The 22984-nt window shown below is 51.3% G+C and overlaps 1 protein-coding gene across 8 annotated transcripts in view; it reads right to left on the bottom strand.

Annotated features, from left to right (window-relative positions):
• The window catches only part of AP3D1 (adaptor related protein complex 3 subunit delta 1), a 45756-nt gene that overhangs the window by 18125 nt on the left and 4647 nt on the right, over positions 1-22984 (bottom strand). For all 8 annotated transcript variants that reach the window (XM_032626085.1, XM_032626089.1, XM_032626086.1 and 5 more), the window contains exons 2-6: positions 5508-5603; positions 4834-4914; positions 3722-3802; positions 2192-2299; positions 402-531 (exon numbers count right to left, since the gene is read on the bottom strand). In XM_032626085.1, the coding sequence (XP_032481976.1) occupies positions 402-531; positions 2192-2299; positions 3722-3802; positions 4834-4914; positions 5508-5603 (496 nt within the window). The remainder of the gene's footprint in view (positions 1-401; positions 532-2191; positions 2300-3721; positions 3803-4833; positions 4915-5507; positions 5604-22984) is intronic.

Below are 22984 nucleotides of genomic sequence, written 5' to 3'. Positions count from 1 at the left end.
AGTGAACCCTGTGGTGTGGGACTGCCAATCAAGGCAGCAGAATAAACACGAGACTGTGAACATGCGGACAGAGAGGCCTCCCCAGTGAGCGAGTGTGGTGTCTGCTACGGCCTGGAGGCAATGACAGCTGGCAGAAATAAGCACACCCAGTGGTCTTGGTTTCTAAATCCCACACCAGCTAACAAAACTAGAGCTGTTTGGAGAAACGGCGGATTCCAGGACTGGCGGGAAAGTAGAAAGCAAACCTGGCATCTCGTGCTGCCAGAAAGTAAGAAGGTGCCCTATGGGGGAGGGCTAGGACGGGGTCCTGGGACCTAGTACCCCCCTCCTCCAAGCCTTCACAGACGCTGGTGGAGCATCACGGCCCCACACGGGCCCCTTCTTAACTCAAGTCAACAAACCAGGATCGGGGTCCTCCAGCTTCTCCTTCAGGCGGGGAAAGGCAGGGCGCAGAGACTCAGGGTACTTCAGGAACACCTTGTACATGATCAGCACAGCCTTCTTCCGGATGTACGGCTTGGTGTGCGACATCTGCAGGGGCAGAGGGTGTCAAGTCTCCCTGCTGACACCACTGCGCCCACCCCTCCCCAGTCCTTCCCGCACCCCCTGCTCCCCCGACTCGCCTCCTCTCCCCTCCCCTCCCACACCTGCCCGCGTCTCGCCTCCATCACCTGGAGGATAACCCTCTCTCCAGCTCATCTGGCTTCTGGCCTCTGAGACCGGCCTGCAGGTTTACTCCACTGCGCCCCCCTCCAGTCCAGGGATTACACAACAGTGTCTTGGACGGAATCAAAACCTGCCTCCCTGAGTCCATGACCCCAGCTTGCCCTCTGAAGGCTGAGACCGGCCTCCTGGACTCACTGGGGCGCACTGAGGGACAGAATGAGGGAGGGGGGCCCCAAATGGAAGGTCACGCTGGAGAGAGCCTCCACCTGTCAACATTGGCCTCGGACTCTTAGGGCCACCAAGACCTGTCCCCAGAGCAGTGCCCCTCACCCGGGGCCTCAGCCCCCTCCACACCTCTGCACTGCACCCCTGGAGCTCCTGTCCTTCTTCGGGACCGTGCTCCGGCCAGGAGGGCCTCTCGTCTGCAGGTGGGCACACTCCTCACCTGTCAGAGCCCCAGGCAGCCTGGCCCTAAGGAAGCCACCCCTGCCCCCATGACCTGGCACCGAGACTCATCGTGATAGCTCACTACCGCCCCCCTGTGGACTCGTGACCGCTTTCACCTAGAGAGCTCCTCACACTTCCCGAAGAGGGCCTGAAGATCAACACTGTTGGCTTCGCAGGCCAGAGTCTCCATCTGACTCTGCCCTTGCTGTGGGAAGCCCACTGTGTGGACGAAGGGGCAGGGCCATGTATGGACAAACCATTCATAGCAGGCGGTGACTGGATGCAGCCCGGGCCGTGCTATGCTGGCCTGGGATCTAGAAGTTGCGTGTACCCAAAGCCCTCTAGACCGCGAGCCAAGACCTGACCATCTGCACGGAGAACGGGCCACGTACGGACAGAACCCTCCTGGGAGGAACATGCCACCCTTCCACGCTGCTTTATCGTGGCTGCAGGGGGGAAGCCTCCCAATCATGGAGAATCTGGCGTGCAGGCAACCCTCTGAGGGCTGTGATTTCTTTCCGTTTTTTTTTTTGTTTTTTTTTTTAGGGTCAATTCCAATTTTGTTTTTATTTTTTAAATTAATTTTTATTGGAGTCGAGGATTGTGATTTCCAAGAGCACGTCCACACTTCAGAACAAAGTTCTTGCCCACCTTGGAGATCAAGGCTGGCTGGGGTTTCTGCCTTTTGGATGGACTGGGCCCCAGACAACAGATTTGCTCAGATGAAACTAAAAATTTCCCTCGCCAGAGAACCACCTGACCACGCTGCCTGCCAAGACCACTGCCATCACCACCCATGCCTCAGAACACAGCTGATGGGTCATGCGCTCACGACAGGCCATCGTCCCCAGCCAGACCCCGCCCCTCCCCAGCAGGACCATTTCAGAGGAGGTGAGGTGTGAATGCTGGGCCCCACCAGGTGATAGAAAGGGAGACGGTGACTCGGTGTCCCAGCTCATCCTGGGGACCCAGGCCGTTTCCGTCCACCCAAGTGCCCTCAACGTGACATTACAACCTCGGTTTTCCAGGCACGTCAAGGAGCAAAAGCCAAGGGGGGCGGTCACGCTCCCAGACTCACCAGTGTCATGATGTCGTTGGCCAAGTCTCTGGCAAGATCTGGGGTAACAAAACAGGACAGGCCAGTCAGCGCAACGCCAGTGTCGTACTGGCTGGGGCTGCTCAGGTCCTGGAAAGGGAGGGAGAGGGTTAGAGGCAGGCGCCCACTGCGCCTCACTGGGTCCCAGCTGCGCCCGCCAGTCCTGCTCTGGGTCTGGAGACGGGCTTGGACGAGGACTCACAAGCAGCCAGCTCCATGCTCTGTCACCGAGCAAGAGCCAGGACGGCTCTAAGGGGAGGGCTGTCTTGGGTCCGCCCCTCACTCCAGGGGTGCAATAGGGCAGAGCCAGTGCCACCCATGGCTTCCCTATGGGAGAACCCAAGGGCCGAGGAAATGGTGCAGCCAGACGGGCTCCGACCGCCCAAAGGCATAGAGTGGGGGCCGCCCAGGGTGGAACCCCAGAACCTCTGCTTCTATTGGGGTGTCTCCCCTACTACAGCCAGGGGTGACTCCTCTGGGCCCCTCCCCAAAGCGGAGAGAAGTTTCCACCAGAGCTCCACCCCTCAGGGGAGCAGGAAAAGCAGCCACAGGAAGTGCACATCTGCCCTAGCCTCTGACATCACTCGCCTGTGCTCCCGCTAAAACTGATGCGGAAGCCCCATCTCAGCACAAAGAGAGGACTCTGTTTACATAGAGGAACCTCCCCAAACTTCACACATGTGGTAAAAGATACACTGAGAGACCTTTTAAGAGTTAATCTTCCAGGGACTTCCCAGGTGGTGCAGTAGTTAAGAATCCGCCTGCCAATGCAGGGGACACGGGTTCGAGCCCTGGTCTGGGAAGATCCCACATGCCGCGGAGCAACTAAGCCCGGGCGCCACAACTGAGCCTGCATTCTAGAGCCCGCGAGCCACAACTACTGAGCCCACAACTACTGAAGCCTGCACACCTAGAGCCCGTGCTCCGCAACAAGAGAGGCCACCGCCATGAGAAGCCCACGCACTGCAATGAAGAGGAGCCCTGCAGCCTGCCCTGCAGCGCCCACTTGGAGCCCCGACACCAGCCACCTGCGGGGCAACCACAACAGCTCTACCCCAACCCTGGTGCCAGCTGTCTGAGAGCCCCGGGCCACAGGGTCTGATGTGGGGTCTGGGGTGGGAAAGGGTGCCTCTGACACCCGCTCTGACCACTTGCAGCGAGGCGGGAGACAAGAGATACTCGAAGTCCTGAGGCCAAGGAGGAGCTGACTACTCAGTGCTCTCACTGAAGAGCATAGAATACCACACGGGGCCGAGAGACGCACCTGGTCCGACTCACAAGACTCAGTGGGCACAAAGGCCCCCACGCTGGGAGGGGCGATCCCTCAGCAGGCGCCCCCAAAAGAGGGGAAAGGGGCTGAAAAAAGGAGTGACCGAGGGGGCAGCCCCCGTCGCCGAGGGGGGAAAACGAGAGAGGAAAGCCCCACGTGCCCCGCCGTCCCTTTTCCCATTTCCGAGGATCGCAGAAGGCTGTCCATCTGCCCGCTAACCTGCTCCCGCAGGAGGGGCCTACCTTGCGGATCTGGTTGGTGGTCAGCATGATGACGTCGGTCCCTTCATGAAAGCACTGGGAAGCAGCGAGGTAGCCGATTCGCTGTGAGTGGAACAAATGGAGACGTCAGGGGTGAGTGACAAGGGGACTGGGCGTCCTCGGGGAAGCACCCAGCCCTCCTGAGCTTCACGCCAAGCAGCCGGCCCGTCACAAACCAGGAGGAGGGCACCCCTCTCCCTGTCCCAGGCGTATGGTCTCTGGCGCACAGTGTATTTCAGGGGTTGCCAAGCACGTCCTGTCGCTAACGTGTGCATCCTCACTGCCTTCTTGGCAGCGGGAGCTGCTGTTACGGCCTGACGGAGTCAGTCATCACAAGCGCCTAAACTCAGGCCGAGTGTAACCTAAAGTCACACCTGCACGTGCATGTGATACTTAAACACACGTGCAGAGCACTGGCCCAATCTTGGCAAATACGGCATTTCGTTTCTTCACCAAGAGTAACCGGCAGGCAGGACAACTGTGTCCTTCAGGAGGACGGGAACCCGCCCTCGGCAGTGACCCGTCGGCAGGACACAGCCTCAGCTGCCGCAGGGTGTGTGTTCCCAAGGAGAACTGAGCCAAGCCAGGAAAGCCACGGGACGCCCCCAAATGGGCCGTGGGCACTGAAAACCGCTTTTCAGAACATTTACTAAAGCAGAGGACATGCTTATTCGTTACGATATCAAGTAAGAAGAACACAATGTCCCAAACTGCGCATGAGTAGGATCGCTGAGACGCCAAGAAAAAACGCTCAGAGGGTCCTAAGAGACACTGGGACAAATGACAAGTGGTGGCCTCTCGGGGAGATGATCAGTGTCTGCTTATTTTTTTGAAGAGTCACAAATTTAATCTGTATTATGAAACACATAACCAACCCTACAAACCCGAATTTCACTGACACTACTTAAAATGGAAAGAAAAACGTGATGCAATAGTGCTAAGACCTAACTGGACAGAAGTGGTGATGGGAATGGGTCGCTGGTGTCTGTCACTGTGTGCCTTCTCAGCATGGCCTGCGTCACAGGACGGACGCCCTCCTCCCCCAGGACCCCACCCACAGGGCTCAGGCCCCAGAGCGAGCTGGTTCCCTTCACCTTGAATGTGAACTTGGAGGCGCTCATCACTTCTATGATGTTGAAGGCAGCCCAGCTGATGTCATATCCTAGCATCTGCAGCTGCGGAGGAAAGAGGCCGATTCTCACGCACCTGCCCCAGCTCCCCACCCCCATACACTCTGGGGAGATTCATTTCTTTTTCTGACAGGTGAGTCTTCACATTTAAAACCAAAGTGACAGGTTAATAACACACTAAAATAATGCCCCTGATAAATAAACACCCGCAGTTGAAAATACCAGCGTTACATGGGTTAAAAGTCCCCACGAGGACCGGTAAACGGGCAGGCCGTTCATCTCCCTTCTCTGACCAGGGGAGGCCAGCATGGGGTGCCTGGCCCAGGCTCACACCCCGACCAGGGACTGCAGGGCTCCACCCACCAGGTTTCGGGGCCCAGCCCGCAGGGCAGTCGTGAAAGCAGGGGCGCTCCCGCCCCTCCATGTGGGAAAGGCCCACTGGATGGGGCCCCAGCTTGCCCTGTGCCACGTGATCCTCACGCATGCCTCGCCCTCCACCCCAAGTCAGCCCGGCGTGTGCCCCCAGGCTGACGCCTGGAGTGGATGGTGTCCATCAGTGATGGTGGGACGGATGGACAGACAACAGGGGGATGCTGGAGCCTGAGCCGGCCTGACAGAGCGAGCGGCCCGGCACTCACGTAGGTCAGCTTGCAGACCGCATTTGCTTTCACTGCAATGTTGTCCTGCTTCAGCTCTTGCTTGATTTCATCAATGCACTGAGAGATATATTTTGCCTAAAAGGAAAAAAAAATTGAAAAGTTGCAAGTGTCTGGCTAAAACCTAAAGAAGCCAGACACAAGAGGTCACACGGTGTGCAATTCCATTTAGATGAAACGTCCAGAGAGGCAGAGGGGAGTCCTGGTTGTCAGGGGCTGGGGGAGGGGAGAGGGAGGTTGATGGAATGCTCTGGAATTCAACAGAACTCTGTGACTATACTAAAAACCACTGAATTACACATATTAAAGGGGGGAGCTGAATGGTATGTGAATGATAACAAGGCTGTTATCCTGAAAAGCCCTGTCAGTGCAATAAGCTGCCTGGGATCCCCCAAAGCTCTCCTCCCAAGGGGCAGGGGGCCGCGAGAGAACAGGAGTGGCCTGGGCTGATCTAGCCTGAAGCAGGCACACTGAGCTGCGGGATTCTGCTTCCCCTACTCGTGTGTATATCTGACAGTTTCTATGATGAAAAGTTTTAAAACTTAGAAAAAAAAGAGTAACCATTCCAACACAGAGCATTAAGACACGGAAAAGTTCTTAGTCCTCCAGTTTAGCCCTTTAACCAGCTGTGAACGAGAGAAACTGCAAGCCCAGAAGAGATCCCACGTCCCAGCGCCAAAGGCCCATCCCTCAGCCCGCATGGCCAGGGGCGACAGGTCCACCTCGGTCCCACGCTGCCGTGACCGGGGAGCCCAGGAGCCCCGCCCAGCACAGCCACCCACGCTGGGGGCCCCACTGGCACCCACAGCAGAAAGGGCCTGGCCGCCCCAGGAACCGTGCCTGTTGGGCCCCTCCCATCCACCTCCACGTGGCCCGGGTTCATTACTGGCCCGGGCAGCCATTCTCCTTCCCCACACCGCACACATCACAGAGCCGGGGCCCAGCAGGTGACAGGCCACGCCGGGGCCTCCCCCCAGGCACCTGCCACAGCGCTTCACATAACTCCACTCATTTGACCCCCCTCCGTGCCCTCGTCCAGGTGAGCGCGCTGGTGCCTTCCAGCTCCTGCAGGGCCGGGGCTCACTGCCCATGTGCAGCGCTGCCCCCCGTGGGCAGGAGCACCCATGGGTCCCCTGGGAGGGCCCCTCGCAGGCCTCTCGCTTGCTCTGGGGCTGGCCACCGAAGAAGAGCGCCGAGGCGCCTAAGGCCTAGATGGGCCAGATGGCATGGGCGCAGGTGAGAGCCGCCGGGGGTGGGAGGGTGAACACCTCCAGCCCCCGGGACCCCCGGCTCCTCCCAGGACCAGCCACACTGGCGGGGGCACCGCGGGCTCCCCTCGGGATCCCCCTTCGCTGAGGCCCTTCTCTAGGCAGCCTCTCCCGCAGGCTTCTCAGGGCCTGTCTGACAGGGTCTGTGTGCACACCCCGCTGGCCTCCTTATGACGGACGCTGCAGCGTGTCAGTGCTTGGCTGCGCTGCCATCATGCGTGTCCACCCACCCAGCAGCGCAAGGGCTTGGATCCTTCCCACTTTCTGGCTCCCGTGACGCACACTGCCGTGGATTTGTGTATACAGGCGCCTGTGTGGACACCTTTTCGATTCTCTTCAGTTTCCTCACTACCCCAGCACTTGTACTAAAACACGGATCAAAAGGTCAGTACCGACACACGCGTGCCAGAGCGAGGAATGTGCCCCATGGGGCGCAAGGCTCCACCCCCAGAGCCGCACAGAAGTCCCACTGGCAGTCCCAGGAGAGCCCAGCCCTGCCCAGAGACGGGTTATCACTCAGGGCTGGGAGGAGTGTGGTGCCCCGCGCTCCCGTCACCCACCAACAGTGGCATCGCCTAAACCTGCCAGGCTAGCGAGCTCAGTGACCTCGCCCAAGTGGCTGCACCCTCCTCCCATATCACCCCAGACCACTCGTAGGTCCAGCACAGGCTCTGGGGGAAGGCGCCACCCTGAGAGCGCTCTCAGCGAGCGTCTGATGAATATTCCATGACCAAGAGTCGGACAATGGAACATGGGTCACCAGATCCTTCCAACGGGCTTCCAGTTACTAATCCCCCAGGCGCCTCAGTTCCCATCCCAGTGCACGATAACCCCTTCATTCACCCTGGATGTGCTGTTAATGATTCAAAAGGGAAAGAACAGAGAGATGATCCCAAGCATGGGAGAACAGGCCCAGCACACACCGCTGTGGGAGATGGTCTGCAGGTCCCAGGTGCAAACTGGTGCACGCGCACGCACACACACACGCTGGCCCCTCAACGCCCAGATGTCCGTCCGCTGGTGAACGGCCAACACGGTGCACTCTGCACAAATCTATTTTCTAGGTAGCCCAATGACCTCTCAGCTTTCAGGAAGCCAGGCAGAGTCCACTCCTGGTAATGTCTGCGCAGCCACCGTCAGACCACGCCTCCCACCAGCACTGTTTGGAGACAATGTCCAGGCAGCACAGGACAGGCGAGACCACTGGTCCTGCTCCGGCTTTGATACTGAGAGCCACGCAGAGCAGGGAGCAGCCTGGGCAAACGCAGCTGCTGGGAAGTGAGGGGGGAATGGGGGCAGGGGGTGGCACATCCTCACGTGAACTCTGCACCCACTGCAGCACTCCAGCGGCCTCCTGCCCACTGTAGGAGAGGCTGAGCCGAACTTCCAGCGCAGACAAGCTCACTGCCCCTAAAACACATCCCCTCTCTGCAAAACCAACACTCTACTGAGAATACAACAGAATCCAGTGACTACAACATACCACCCACAATGTCCGGGTCACAAGCCCAAATTATTCAAATTAGAAACAGGAAAGACTTCCCTGGTGGTGCAGTGGTTAAGAATCCGCCTGCCAGTGCAAGGGACACGGGTTCGAGCCCTGGTCCAGGAAGATCCCACATGCCGCAGAGCAACTAAGCCCATGTGCCACAACTACTGAGCCTGCGCTCTAGAGCCCACGAGCCACAGCTACTAAAGCCCACACGCCTAGAGCCCGTGCTCCGCAACAAGAGAAGCCACCACAATGAAAAAGGTCATGCACCACAATGAAGAGTAGCCCCTGCTCGCCACAACCAGACAAAAGCCCGCATGCAGCAACAAAGACCCAACACAGCCAAAAATTAATTAGTTAATTAAACTAGTAATAAAAAAAGAAACAGGAAAACATAACCTAACCTATACCCAAGGAAAAAAAGAGACGGCCAATGAAGACGGGCCCTGAGGTGATCCTGGTGATGATGAACACGTTCATTTGCTGAGATTTCAACACAGCAACTGTAACCATGCTCTCACGACCAAACAGAAAATATGCTCCTAATGAACAGAAAGAGAGGAAATCTCAGCAGAGAAAGTGACACGAAACGAGCAGAGGGAAACCCTAGAAATGAAAAACAGCTTCTGAGGTAGAACAGGCACTGCGTGGACTGGACAGGGAGCTGGAGCTGAGAAGAACAGGGAACAACACGGCCCACCCATTCTGAAGGGAGGAAAGTCAGGCAAGGCTGTGGTACACCAAAGGTGGTAGCGTGTGTACCACTGGGGTCCCAGGAGAGGAAGGACAGAGAAAATATGTGAAAACCTAACAGCTCAAACTTCCCCAAATTTGGTGAAAGACATAAACTTACAATTTGAAGAAGCCCAGCACCGCCCCCCCAAAACAGGAAATATAAAAGAAAATCACACCCACACATATCACAGGCAAACTGCTGAAAACTGAATATAAGGAGAAATTCTTCAGAGGAGCCAGAGGAAAAGGGTGTGCTGCTACAGGGGAGCAGGGGGCTGAGGGAGGTGGGAGGACTCCAGGCCCAGGGCTCTCCATCCAAGAACACCCCTCAGGAATGAAGGCACAGTAACAGCCCTGCACCTCGGAGCACCCACGGGGGCGACAAATGAGCCCACAGGAAGTGGTTAACCTGCAGGAAGACCCAGCCTCAACACCAGTTTTTAGCTATAGGACAAGTGCACAGGCTCATGGTTCCTACAGGCAGGAAAAGGGAGGAATGGGTTGTAAAATATTAAAATAATGTTTCAGGAGGGTGGAGTCAAGATGGCATACTAGAAGGACGTGGAATTCGCACCTCCTCACAACTAAGAGCACCTACCAGGCACCGGTGGGGGACCACAGACACCTAAGGGGACAGGAGGAACCCCCAGCGACCGGTTGTTTCCATTATAGTTTTATTTTTCCTAATATATTTTTTATCTCTCTAATTTTATTTTGTTTTTTATTCTTTTATATTGTACTGCTCCTTTTTTTCTTTCTTCTTCTTTTTTTTAATTTTTCTTATTGCGCCACAATGCTTGGGGAATCTTGGTTCCCAGGTGGGAGGTCGGGCCGGAGCTCCTATGGTGGGAGCTCCAAGTCCAAACCGCTGGACTAACAGAAAACCTTAGACCTCTGAGGAATATCAATCAGATATTCAATATCAATCAGAGTGAGGCCTCCCGGAGGTCCTCATCTCAGCACCAAGACCCAGCTCTATCCAACTGCCTGCAAACTCCAGTGCTGGACGTCTCAGGACAAACAATCAGTAAGACAGGAATACAGCACCAACCATCAAAAATAAAAAAAGAAGACAAAAAAATTTGTTTCAGACGAAGGAGCAAGGTAAAAACCTACAAGGTCAAATAAATAAAAACAAAACAGGTAACCTACCTGAAAAAGAATTTAGTGTAATGATAGTAAAAGATGATCCAAAATCTCAGAAACAGAATGGAGAAAATATGAGAAACATTTAGAAAGGATCTATAAGAACTAAAGAGCAAACAAACAGTGATGAACAACACAACTATTGAAATTAAAATACTCTAAGATGAATCAATAACAGAATAACTGAGGCAGAAGAACGGATAAGTGAGCCAGAAGATAAAATGGTGGAAATAACTGCCAGGGAGCAGCATAAAGAAAAAAGAATGGAAAGAATTGAAGACAATCTCAGAGACCTCTGGGACAACATTAAAGCACCAACATTCGAATTACAGGGGTTTCCAGAAGAAAAGAGAAAAAGAAAGGGTCTGAGAAAATATTTGAAGAGATTATAGTCAAAAACTTCCCTAACATGGGAAGGAAATAGTCAATCAAGTCCAGGAAGCACAGAGAGTAGTACCACACAGGATAAACCCAAAGAGAAACATGCTGAGAGACACATATTAATCAAAGTATCAAAGATTAAATACAAAGAAAAAATATTGAAAGCAGCAAGGGAAAAGCAACAAACAACATACAAGGGAATGCCCATAAGGTTAACAACTGATTTTTCAGCGGAAACTCTGCAAGCCAGAAGGGAATGGCAGGACATATTTAAAGTGATGAAAGGGAAAAACCTACAACCTAGGTTATTCTACCCATCAAGGATCTCATTCAGATTTGACGGAAAAATTGAAACCTTTACAGATAAGCAAAAGTTAAGAGAATTCAGCACCACCAAACCGGCTTCACAACAAATGCTAAAGGAACTTCTCTAGGCAGGAAACACAAGAAAAGGAAAAGACACACAATAACAAACCCAAAACAATTCAGAAAATGGTAATAGGAACATACATATCAATAATTACTTTAGGGCTTCCCTGGTGGCGCAGTGGTTAAGAATCTGCTTGCCAATGCAGGGGACAGGGGTTCGAGCCCTGGTCCGGGAAGATCCCACATGCCACAGAGCAACTAAGCCCGTGTGCTACAACTACTGAGCCTGCGCTCTAGAAACCGCGAGCCACAACTACTGAGCCCACGTGTCACAACTATTGAAGCCCGCACACCTAGAGACTGTGCTCCACAAGAGAAGCCACCGCAACGAGAAGCCCGCGCACCGCAACGAAGAGTAGCCTCTGCTCGCCGCAACTAGAGAAAGCCTGCCCTCAAAGACCCAATGCAGCCAAAAATAAATTAAAAAATAAATTTAAAAAAATTATCTTAAATGTAAATGGATTAAATGCTCCAACCAAAAGACACAGACTGGCTGAATGGATACAAAAACAAGACTCATATATGCTGTCTACAAGAGACCCACTTCAGACCTAGGGACACATACAGACTGAAAGTGAGGGGATGGAAAAAGATATTTCACGCAAACGGAAATCAAAAGAAAGCTGGAGTAGCAATTCTCATATCAGACAAAATAGACTTTAAAATAAAGACTATTACAAGAGACAAAGAAGGACACTACATAATGATCAAGGGATTAATCCAAGAAGATACAACTGTAAATATTTGTGCACTCAACATAGGAGCACCTCAATATATAAGGCAAATGCTAACAGCCATAAAAGGGGAAATCAACAGTAACAATTATAGTAGGGGATTTTAACACCTCACTTTCACCAATGGACAGATAATCCAAAATGAAAATAAATAAGGAAACACAAGCTTTAGATGACACATTAAACAAGATGGACTTAATTGATATTTATAGGACATTCCATCCAATAACAACAGAATACACTTTCTTCTCAAGTGCTCATGGAACATTCTCCAGGATAGACCATATCTTGGGTCACAAATCAAGCCTTGGTAAATTTAAAAAAATTGAAATCGTATCAAGTATCTTTTCCAACCACAACGTTATGAGACTACATATCAATTACAGGAAAAAAAACTGTAAAAAACACAAACACATGGAGGCTAAACAATACACTGCTAAATAACCAAGAGATCACTGAAGAAATCAAAGAGGAAATCAAAAAATACCTCAAAACAAATGACAATGAAAACACGATGACCCAAAACCTATGGGATGCAGCCAAAGCAGTTCTAAGAGGGAAGTTTATACCAATACAATCCTACCTCAAGAAATAAGAAAAATCTCAAATAAACAACCTAAACTTACACCTAAAGCAATTAGAGAAAGAATAAACAAAACCCAAAGTTAGCAGAAGGAAAGAAATAATAAAGATCAGATCAGAAATCAATGAAAAAGAAATGAACGAAACAATAGCAAAGGTCAGTAAAACTAAAAGCTGGCTCTGAGAAGATAAACAAAATTGATAAACCATTAGCCACACTAATCAAAAAAAAAAAAGGGAGAAGACTCAAATCAACAGAATTAGAAATGAAAAAGTAACAACTGACACTGCAGAAATACAAAGGATCATTAGAGATTACTACAAGCAGCTATACGCCAATAAAATAAACAACCTGGAAGAAATGGACAAATTCTTAGAAAAGCACAACCTTCCGAGACTGAACCAGGAAGAAACAGGAAATACAAACAGACCAATCACAAGCAGTGAAATTGAAACTGTGATTAAAAATCTTCCAACAGGGCTTCCCTGGTGGCGCAGTGGTTGAGAGTCTGCCTGCTGATGCAGAGGACACAGGTTCATGCCCCGGTCCGGGAAGATCCCACATGTCGCAGAGCGGCTGGGCCCGTGAGCCATGGCCGCTGAGCCTGCGCGTCCGGAGCCTGTGCTCCGCAATGGGAGAGGCCACAACAGTGAGAGCCCCGCGTACCGCAAAAAAAAAAAAAAAAAATCTTTCAACAAACAAAAGCCCGGGACCAGATGGCTCCACAGGCGAATTCTATGAAACATTTAGAGAAGAGCTAATACCTATTCTTCTCAAACTCTTCCAAAATATAGCAGAGAGAGGAATACTTCCAAACTCATTCTACGGGGCCACCATCACCCTGATACCAAAACCAGACAAAGATGTCACACAAAAAAACTACAAGCCAGTATCTCTGATGAACACAGATGCAAAGATCCTCAACAAAACACTACCAAACAGAATCCAACAGCACATTAAAAGAATCATACACCATGATCAAGTGGGGTTGATGCCAGGAATGCAAGGATTCTTCAATATACCCAAATCAATCACTGTGAGACACCATATGAACAAATTGAAGGATAAAAACCATATGATAATCTCAATAGATGCAGAAAAAGCTTTTGACAAAATTCAACACCCATTTATGATAAAAACTCTCCAGAAAGTAGGCACAGAGGGAAACTACCTCAACATAATAAAGGCCATATATGACAAACCCACAGCCAACATCATTCTCAATGGTGAAAAACTGAAACCATTTCCACTAAGATCAGGAACAAGACAAGGTTGCCCACTCTCACACTATTATTCAACATAGTTTTGGAAGTTTTAGCCACAGCAGAGAAGAAAAAGAAGTAAAAGGAATCCAAATTGGAAAAGAATAAGTAAAACTGTCACTGTTTACAGATGACATGATACTATACATAGCGAATCCTAAAGATGCTACCAGAAAACTACTAGAGCTAATCAATGAATTTGGTAGAGTAGCAGGATACAAAATTAATGCACAGAAATCTCTTGCATTCCTATATACTAATGATGAAAAATCTGAAAGAGAAATTAAGGAAACACTCCCATTTACCATTGCAACAAAAAGAATAAAATACCTAGGAATAAACCTACCTAAGGAGACAAAAGACCTGTATGCAGAAAACTATGAGACACTGATGAAAGAAATTAAAGATGATACAGATGGAGAGATATACCATGTTCTTGGATTGGAAGAATCAACACAGCGAAAATGACTGTACTACCCAAAGCAATCTACAGATTCAGTCCAATCCCTATCAACTACCAATGGCATTTTTCACAGAACTAGAACAAAAAACTGCACAATTTGTATGGAAACACAGAAGACCACAAACAGCCAAAACAATCTTGAGAAAGAAAAATGGAGCTGGAGGAATAAGGCTTCCTGACTTCAGACTATACTACCAAGTTACAGTAATCAAGACAGTATGGTAATGGCACAAAAACAGAAATATAGATCAATGGAAGAGGATAGAAAGCCCAGAGATAAACCCACGCACATATGGTCACCTAATCTTTGATAAAGGAGGCAAGAGTATATAATGGAGAAAAGACAGCCTCTTCAATAAGTGGTGCTGGGAAAACTGGACAGCTACATGTAAAAAAATGAAATTAGAACACTTCCTAACACCATACAGAAAAATAAACTCAAAATGGATTAAAGACCTAAATGTAAGGCCAGACACTATAAAACTCTTAGAGTAAAACACAGGCAGAACACTCTATGACATAAATCACAGTAAGATCCTTTTTCACCCACCTCCTAAAGAAAGGGAAATATAAACAAAAATAAACAAATGGGACCTAATGAAACTTAAAAGCTTTTGCACGGCAAAGGAAACCATAAAAAAGACGAAAAGACAACCCTCAGAATGGGAGAAAATATTTGCAAATGAAGCAACTGATAAAGGATTAATCTCCAAAATATACATGCAGCTAATGCAACTCAATATCAAAAAAAAAAAAATCCAAAAAATGGGCAGAAGACCTAAATAGACATTTCTCCAAAGAATATATACAGATTGCCAACAAATACATGAAAAGATGCTCAACATCACTAATCATTAGATAAATGCAAATCAAAACTACAATGAGGGCTTCCCTGGTGGCGCAGTGGTTGAGAGTCTGCCTGCCGATGCAGGGGACACGGGTTCGTGCCCCAGTCTGGGAAGATCCCACATGCCGCGGAGCGGCTGGGCCTGTAAGCTATGGCCGCTGAGCCTGCGCATCCGGAGCCTGTGCTCTGCAACGGGGGAGGCCACAACAGTGAGAGGCCCGCATACCAAAAAAAAAAAAAAAAAAAAAAAAAACCTACAATGAGGTATCACCTCACACCGGTCAGAATGGCCATCAAAAAATCTACAAACAATAAATGCTGGACAGGGTGTAGAGGAAAGGGAACCCTCTTACACTGTTGGTGGGAATGTAAATTGATACAGCCACTACAGAGAACAGTGTGGAGGTTCCTTAAGAAACTAAAAACAGAACTACCATATGACCCAGCAATCCCACTACTGGGCATATACCCTGAAAAAACCATAATTCAAAAAGAGTCACGTACCACAATGTTCACTGCAGCTCTATTTACAACAGTGAGGACATGGAAGCAACCTAAGTGTCCGTCAACAGATAAATGGATAAAGAAGGTGTGGCACATATATACAATGGAATATTACTCAGCCATAAAGAGAAACGAAATTGAGTTATTTGTAGTGAGGTGGATGGACCTAGAGTCTGTCACACAGAGTGAAGTAAGTCAGAAAGAGAAAAACAAATACCATATGCTAACACATATATTTGGACTCTAAAAATAAAAATAGTTCTCATGAACCTAGGGCCAGGACAGGAATAAAGACGCAGACGTAGAGAATGGACTTGAGGACACGGGGAGGGGGAAGGGTAAGCTGGGATGAAGTAAGAGAGTGGCATGGACTTACATACACTACCAAATGTAAAATAGCTAGCTAGTGGGAAGCAGCCGCATAGCACAGGGAGATCAGCATAGCACAGGGAGATCAGCCTAGCACAGGGAGATCAGCATAGCACAGGGAGATCAGCTCGGTGCCTTGTGACCACCTAGGGGGTGGGGTAGGGAGGGTGGGAGGGAGACGCAAGGGCGAGGGGATATGGGGATATACGTGCACATATAGCTGATTCACTTTGCTGTACGGCAGAAACTAACACATCACTGTAAAGCAATTATACTCCAACAAAGATGTTTAAATAAATAAATAAAATGTTTCATATTCCCTTGGGAGTATTTAAATATTTATCTAAAACATAGTTACACACATGAAGTTAAAGTAAGGAACGTGGGAGAGAATGATTAGTCTTTGCAGTCTTATTTACACACAGCATTGCTAACAAAGAACTATTTACTCTCCTTTTCACAAAAAAAGAAAAAAAAATGGCCAAGGTATACAGGCATGATCTAGATCCAGGAAATTATACAGGCAGACCTCAGAGATATTGTAGGGAGGGTTTCAGACCACCTCAATACAGTGAATATCACAGTAAAGCAAGTCACATGTAAAAGTTACGTTTACACTGTTCCGTAGTCTGCCAGGTGTGCAGTAGCATTATGTCTAAAAAAACATACACGCCTTAATTAAAATCACTTTATTGCTAAAAAAGGCTAACCATCATCTGAGCCTTCAGCGAGCCATCTTTTTTTTGGGGGGTGGGGGCGGGGGCGGGGGGCAGGATCTGAGTTCCCCGACCAGGTATTGAACCTGCGCCCTCAGCAGTGAAAGCGCCAAGTCGTCCTAACCACTGGACCGCCAGGGAATTCCTAGCGAGTCAATCTTTTTGCTGGTGGCGGCTCCTTCCCCGATGCTGTGGATGGGGCGGCCGTGGCCATTTCTTAAAATAAGACAATGAAGTCTGCCGTATCGGTGGCCTCTAGCGTCCGATACTGTTTGATGGCATTTTACCCACAGTAGAACGTCCTTCACAGTTCGAGTCAATGCTCTCAAACCCTTTATCAACTAAGTTATGTAATATTCTAAATGCTTTGTTGTCATTTCAACAATCGATTATGTCACGTCTTACGTGGGTGAGGTTCGTGAAGTCCCAAAACAACAGCAAGAGTTAACATCAGAGATCACAGATTACAGATCACCATCACGTAATAATGAGATAGTTTGAAAACTTGTGAGAATTACCAAAATGCAACACAGAGGAAGTGAGCAAATGCTGTTGGAAAAATGGCGGCGACACGCGTGCTCCCTGCAGGGTCGCCACAGACCTTCCATTCGTGATAAACGCAGTATCTGCAAAGCACAACGAAGGGAAGTGCAAAAAAATAAGGCCTGTCTGTACCAAAAACATGAAATAAAAATATTTTAAGATCTAAAGTATAAATAGCTAACACATATAACTGACACTGTTTTCAAAAAAAGAAGTTGGAGATGCAAGCACGACGAAATTCTCAAACACCTTGGCCTGTTCTGAGCAGGGTCACACTTCACCACAGAGCAAATAGTACTGAAATGGATGTGTGATTCACAATTTACCAGAGAACAAAGGATACAACCTTCCCTCATATATGAACCCGGCAGCTATAATAAAACAGCCATTTCAATACTGCCTGCTCAGCAGAGTTCCCTGGGACACTTAAAAATCCCCAGGATCCCCAGGCCCTCCCAGAGGAGTGGAGTCAGACCTTGAGGGCTGAGGCCCAGAGAAGCTGCCGTTGACCCTGAGGTGCTGGCAGGCTGCAAGACCATGCAGCTGGACCCTGGACTCCTCTTTTAGACTTCTTTTAAGAGATTTAGGTTCACAGCAAAACTGACTGGGAGGCAGAGGTTTCCCACCCCCCACCCCACGTGTGCACAGCGTCCCCACTAGCAGTATCCCCCACCAGTGCGACGTGTGTTACAACCGATGAACCTACACGGACACGTCGTTATCACCCAGCAGCCACAGCTGACGGAGGTTCACTAGTTTGTGGGTTTGCACACACATACACTGACCCTCATCCACCGTTACGGCGTCACACGGCGTAGTTTCACTGCCCTAAAACCCCTCTGTGCCCCGCCCATTCATCCCTCCTCTCCCCAATCCCCACACCATTGATCCTTCCCCCCCTTCCAGAGTCCTGCCTTTTCCAGAATGTCCCAGAGTTGGAATCACAGTGTGTAGCCTTTACAGACTGGCTTCTTCCTCTCGGTCATGTGCTTTTTAAGGTTCCTGCGTGTCTTCCGTGGTTTCATGGCTTTCTCCTTAGCTCTGAGGGACGCTGCATCGTCTGGATGCTCCGTCCACAACCTGGGCGACATTATCTCTGCTGCCTCGTCCCCTGCCGTCTCCCAGAGGTGCTCTCTGGATCGTCCCAACATGCCGGTCCTGCCACCACCCACAGCTGCCCCGGCTTGGGACCCAGAGCCCCAGCACCCTGCTCTCATGAGCACCAGCACCAGCAGTGCTCAGACCTTTGGGAGCTTGGACGGGTTGAGACCACCACTGCTGCCGCCAGAGATGGGTATAAGGACAGCAGTGTTTCCAGGGCATGCCAGTGTCAGACCAGAAACATTTCAGAAGTCGTTATGATACACGACCAGGGAGGGCTCTCCCCGTTATTCCATCCACCTTGCCAAGAACAACCCAGCTGCCATCTACGACCATCGCTTCCACAAGAAAATATTAACATTTTAACCCAGAAACGTAGGCGAGTCAGTGTCGAGACGAGAGAACTCCTGACGAGATGCAAGCAGGACCCACAAGGAGGGCACTGTCTTGTGCTCACCTGGCTGGGCATGGGCGCCGACGCCTCTGCAGCCGGAAGAGCCAGGCCTCCTGTAGAAGCCCGAGCTGAGGCCCACCCTGGGGTCAGGACCCTTCACCATCCCAACAACGAACACAGCCAGGGCACGGCGCTGAGCAGTTCAACGGACAGAGGCCAGACAGCCTATCTGGACCACTGCCACCCCATCCACCCCACGAGCCCCTTGTCCCCGCACTCAGCCCCCGGGACCCCACGCAGGCATGTCAAGCAGCTCCTGACGGCCAATCATGGCCCTTCTCGTCACCCAGTCGCCCTCGGCTCGGACTGGAGCCCCACCTCGGCAGAGACAGAAGCAGATGGGTGGGGGCCGGGGGCTGGGGGAGGGGAAATGGGGACCATAGAGTGGGCACGGCATCTCTGGTGGGGTGACAGAAATGTAAAGGTAGATCGTGCTGACGGCTGCGTGCTTTTGTAAATACACTAAAACCTTCACTGAATTTCTCACTTCAAGCAGGTGGATGCTAAGCTATATAAACCATACTGTCTCAATAAAGCCACACAGAGAAAAACCACTTCGGTGCCACCAGAATGGAAAGACGTTATTCAGCGACACGTGACCCGACGGGCCTGCGCCTCTGGTTCACAGCACTAGTCTACACCACAGCGGCGACCCTCCTCCCTGCAGGGCGACAGCGGCCCAGAGACCCGGCCCAGCAGTGGCCTCCAGGGCCTGAATCATTCAAGTGGAGGAGGAAGAAACCCTCAGTGCCGGGGTCCCCCAGCAGTGGACGGCGACGGTGGTGCCAGGACTCACCCTGAGCCTCCGCACCCAAGTAAGCGCTGGGGCCGACAAGACCAGATCAGAGGATTCGTGGCGGCACTCTGGGGAGGCCGAGCTTCGGGAGACAGTGAGGGGGGCACGCCCTTCCTGCCTGTGCCCACCGCGGACCCGGGCACAGCCGGGGGGGCCGGGACTCGGCCATGGGGCCGCAGTCAAGTCTCAGGCTTCCCGACCTTAGAATCCCACCCCGTCCCCCCAGCAGAGCTCCCAGCGCAAAGGCTCTCAGCTCTGCGGCCGTGCCCCCAGGGGACGCCGGGCCACACCTGGGACGTCCTTGGTCCTCAGACTGGAGGGTCTGGCAGGCAGTGCGTGGGGCCAGGGCGGCTGCTCCACACCCCAATGCCCAGGACGGCCGCCCCCCAGGGGATGAGCAGGCCCCAGAGTCCACGGTGCCAAGGGGGCACCCCAGCATCGAGTCTACTTAGGTCACCATTCCTTCCTTGTTTTTTTTGTTTGTTTGTTTAATACTTTTGGCCACACCGCACGGCTTGTGGGATCTTAGTTCCCCGAGCAGGGATTGAACCCACGCCCTCAGCAGTGAAAACGCGGAGTCCTAACCACTGCACCGCAAGGAATTCCCCCCTCCTGCCTTTCAACCTCCTGGAATTGTCATGCAAATGGCATTCCCGAGGGCTGGTGACCCGCACAGACACAGCCCACAACAGACTTGGTCCTCACAACTGCCACCGCCCACAGCCTGGCCACCCACTGCGCCCAGGGCCCGGACTGTGCCCTGTGAATAACTCCTCCAAGTCAGGGAGAGCTGAGAGCCTTACACTGGGAGCTCTGCTGCGGGGACGGGCTGGGGGTCGAAGGCTGGGAAGCTTGAGGCTTGACTGCAGCCCTGTGGCCGATCCCTGGCCGAGTCCCAGGACCCCCAGCTGTGCCCGGGTCCTCGGTGGGCACAGGCAGGACGGGCACGCCCCCCTCACTGTCTCCCGAGGCTTGGCCTCCCCAGAGTGCCGCCACAAATCCTCCATTCTGGTCTTGTTGGGCACCAGCGCCCAGACTCCCAGCACAAAGGCTGGGAGGGTCAGGCAGACGGCGTCACAAAGGCTGCAGATGGCACTACGCCAAGGAAAGAGTAAAGGCAGGCGAGGCCCCGGCGGCTGCTGCTGGGAACGGGAGCCACAGGAGTGCTTCTAGTGGTTGCGACGCTGCCCTGGAGGCCAAGGCTGCTCCTACCCATGCTGCTGCAGTGACTGCCCTCCCACGCAGGGCGCTTCATCAAATGCCCCAGGCGGGAAACAACCCAGAGGTCCGGCAACAGTCCGAAGGATGTTCCGAAGGATAAATCAACCACAGCAGACCCCTGCCGGCGACCAAAGCGAACAAGCCACCGTGGCCCTTCCCCACAGCAGCGAGCGACAGAGGCGGCGACTGACACCAGCCTGCAAGCAGAAGTGAGCGAGACGTTCAGGGACATTTAAGGGACAAAACTATAAGCAAGGCAAGGAAATTACCCTCGGAGAACTTAGGATAATTATCATGTGATACTTAAGCTGTACGAATGTGCATTATATACTTCACAACTAACAAGAGTTCGAAAAAAACAGAAATCTAGGAGACTCACCCTGTGGGCTGTCTAGGAAACCTCCCCGTTTCCCTTCACTCTGACATCCAGTGCGGGCGTCCCGCACAATGACCGACTCCCTGGCACCAGCTGGGTGTCCCAAAACTCAGTTCGGATCTGACCCTCTCTGCCTGGCATCGGCGCAGACCCCACAGGCTGAGGGCTCCGTCACAGGTCTGTCCCCACCTCACACACCGCCAGCTGTAAACCAGAGTTCCCGTGACCCGCTTCTCCGCAGGGAAGCACTTACTCGTTCGTGTTTTCCAGTTTATCACACAGTAAGAGGCACGACAAAGGATACAGATGAACAGCTGGACGAAGAGGCAGAGAGGGTGGGGTTCAGAGGGTCAGGAGGCAGAGCTTCTGTCCTCGTGGCACTGGGGGGCGCCACCATCCTGGCACATGGATGCTTTCACCAACGGAGAACCTCCCTGAGCCTCATACTTTAGATATTTATGGAGGCTTCATCACGCAGGCATGATCCATCATTAACTCCACCTGCAGCCCCTCTCCCCTCTCCGAAGGATTGGCAGGCGAGCGAGTGTGAAGCTTCAAACCACGGCCTGGTCTTTCTGGTGACCAGTCCCACCCAGGAGCCCACCCCGGATCATCTCATTAGAACAAAAGACACTCCGATCACCCAGGAAACCCCAAGGGATTCAGCAGCTCAGTGTCAGGAACCGGGGGCAGCGACCAAATATCCCAACAAGGATGCCCCTACTACCTCTGTTGCTTAGGAAACGACAAAAGCTCCAGGAGCTCTGCGCCAGGAGCAGGGACAAAGGCCATCTTATCTCACAATAGCACAGCGTCCAACAACACAATGACAACACAGGGGACAAGGGACGCCTGGATGAAGGGCCAGCATTAGGGAATTCTGGGAAATTTTCCTTTATCAATTTGGGTCAGGGGTTCTCATCTGGGCAATCCCACCCCCCCCAGGGGACACTGGGCCCCGTCTGGGGAAACTGTGGTTGTCGAGACTGGGCATGGCCTGGTATCAGATGGGCGGGGCCAGAGATGCTGCTCCACACCCCAGAGCGCCCAGGCCAGCCCCCCTCAGAGGAATGACCCAGCCCTGATGTGGGCAGTGCCGAGGGGGAGAGACCCTGACTTAGGGTAACAACCCATTTACTAAACGTCCTATCTTCACTCTCCTCAGAAGCTGTTAAAAGGAATCTTACAGAAATAGCTTAAAAGCACCAAGTGCTTAGCCGTGCCAGACATAACATGTGCTTTTGTCACTGTCCTCGGAGCGAGGGCCAGCCCCACACACACCTCACAGCCCGAGGAGCCCCACACACCTCGGCACCAGGATGAACCCCAGGAAATCGCCATTTTTGAGGTCAGAAGCACTAGAATATCAGCACTTCACACAGTTCCATCTTAATCCCAGATTATACCCAATTTTAAAATCTCTCTCTACAGTCACCCCTTGGTATCTGTGGGGGATTGGTTCCAGGACCCCCGAAGACACCGAAATCCTCAGACACTCAAGTCCCTTGTATAAAATGGCGCAGACTTGCATACAACGTGCACACAGCCTCCGGTACACTTTAAATCATCTCTAGATGACTTACAATACCTGATACACTGCAAGTGCTGTGTAAATGGTTGCCTGCGTTCAGCAAATTCAAGTCTTGTTTTTTGAAACTTTCTGGAAATTTTTTTTTGGAAATATTTTAAAAATGTGTTTAATGTATGTAACAGCACATATATAATATATACTTTTAAAAAATATTTACTTATTTATTTATTTGGCTGTGCCAGGTGTTCGTTGCAACACATGGGATCTTCGTTGCTTCGTGCGGGATCCTAGTTCCCTGACCAGGGATCGAACCCAGGCCCCCTGTATTGGGAGCATGGAGTCCTAACCACTGGACTACCGGGGAAGTCCCGAAACCTTCTGGAATTTTTTAAAAAAATACTTCCAATCCAAAATTGGCAAATACAGAACCTGCAGATACACACAGCCGACCACACACAATTAAAACTGAATTTTTTAAAGTTCAGAAACTTCGGGACTTCCCTGGTGG

Source organism: Phocoena sinus, chromosome 3 (assembly GCF_008692025.1).
Source record: "Phocoena sinus isolate mPhoSin1 chromosome 3, mPhoSin1.pri, whole genome shotgun sequence".
Lineage (NCBI taxonomy): Eukaryota > Metazoa > Chordata > Mammalia > Artiodactyla > Phocoenidae > Phocoena > Phocoena sinus.
Note: the sequence above shows the minus strand (reverse complement) of the source record. Positions and strands in the feature narration are given on the sequence as shown.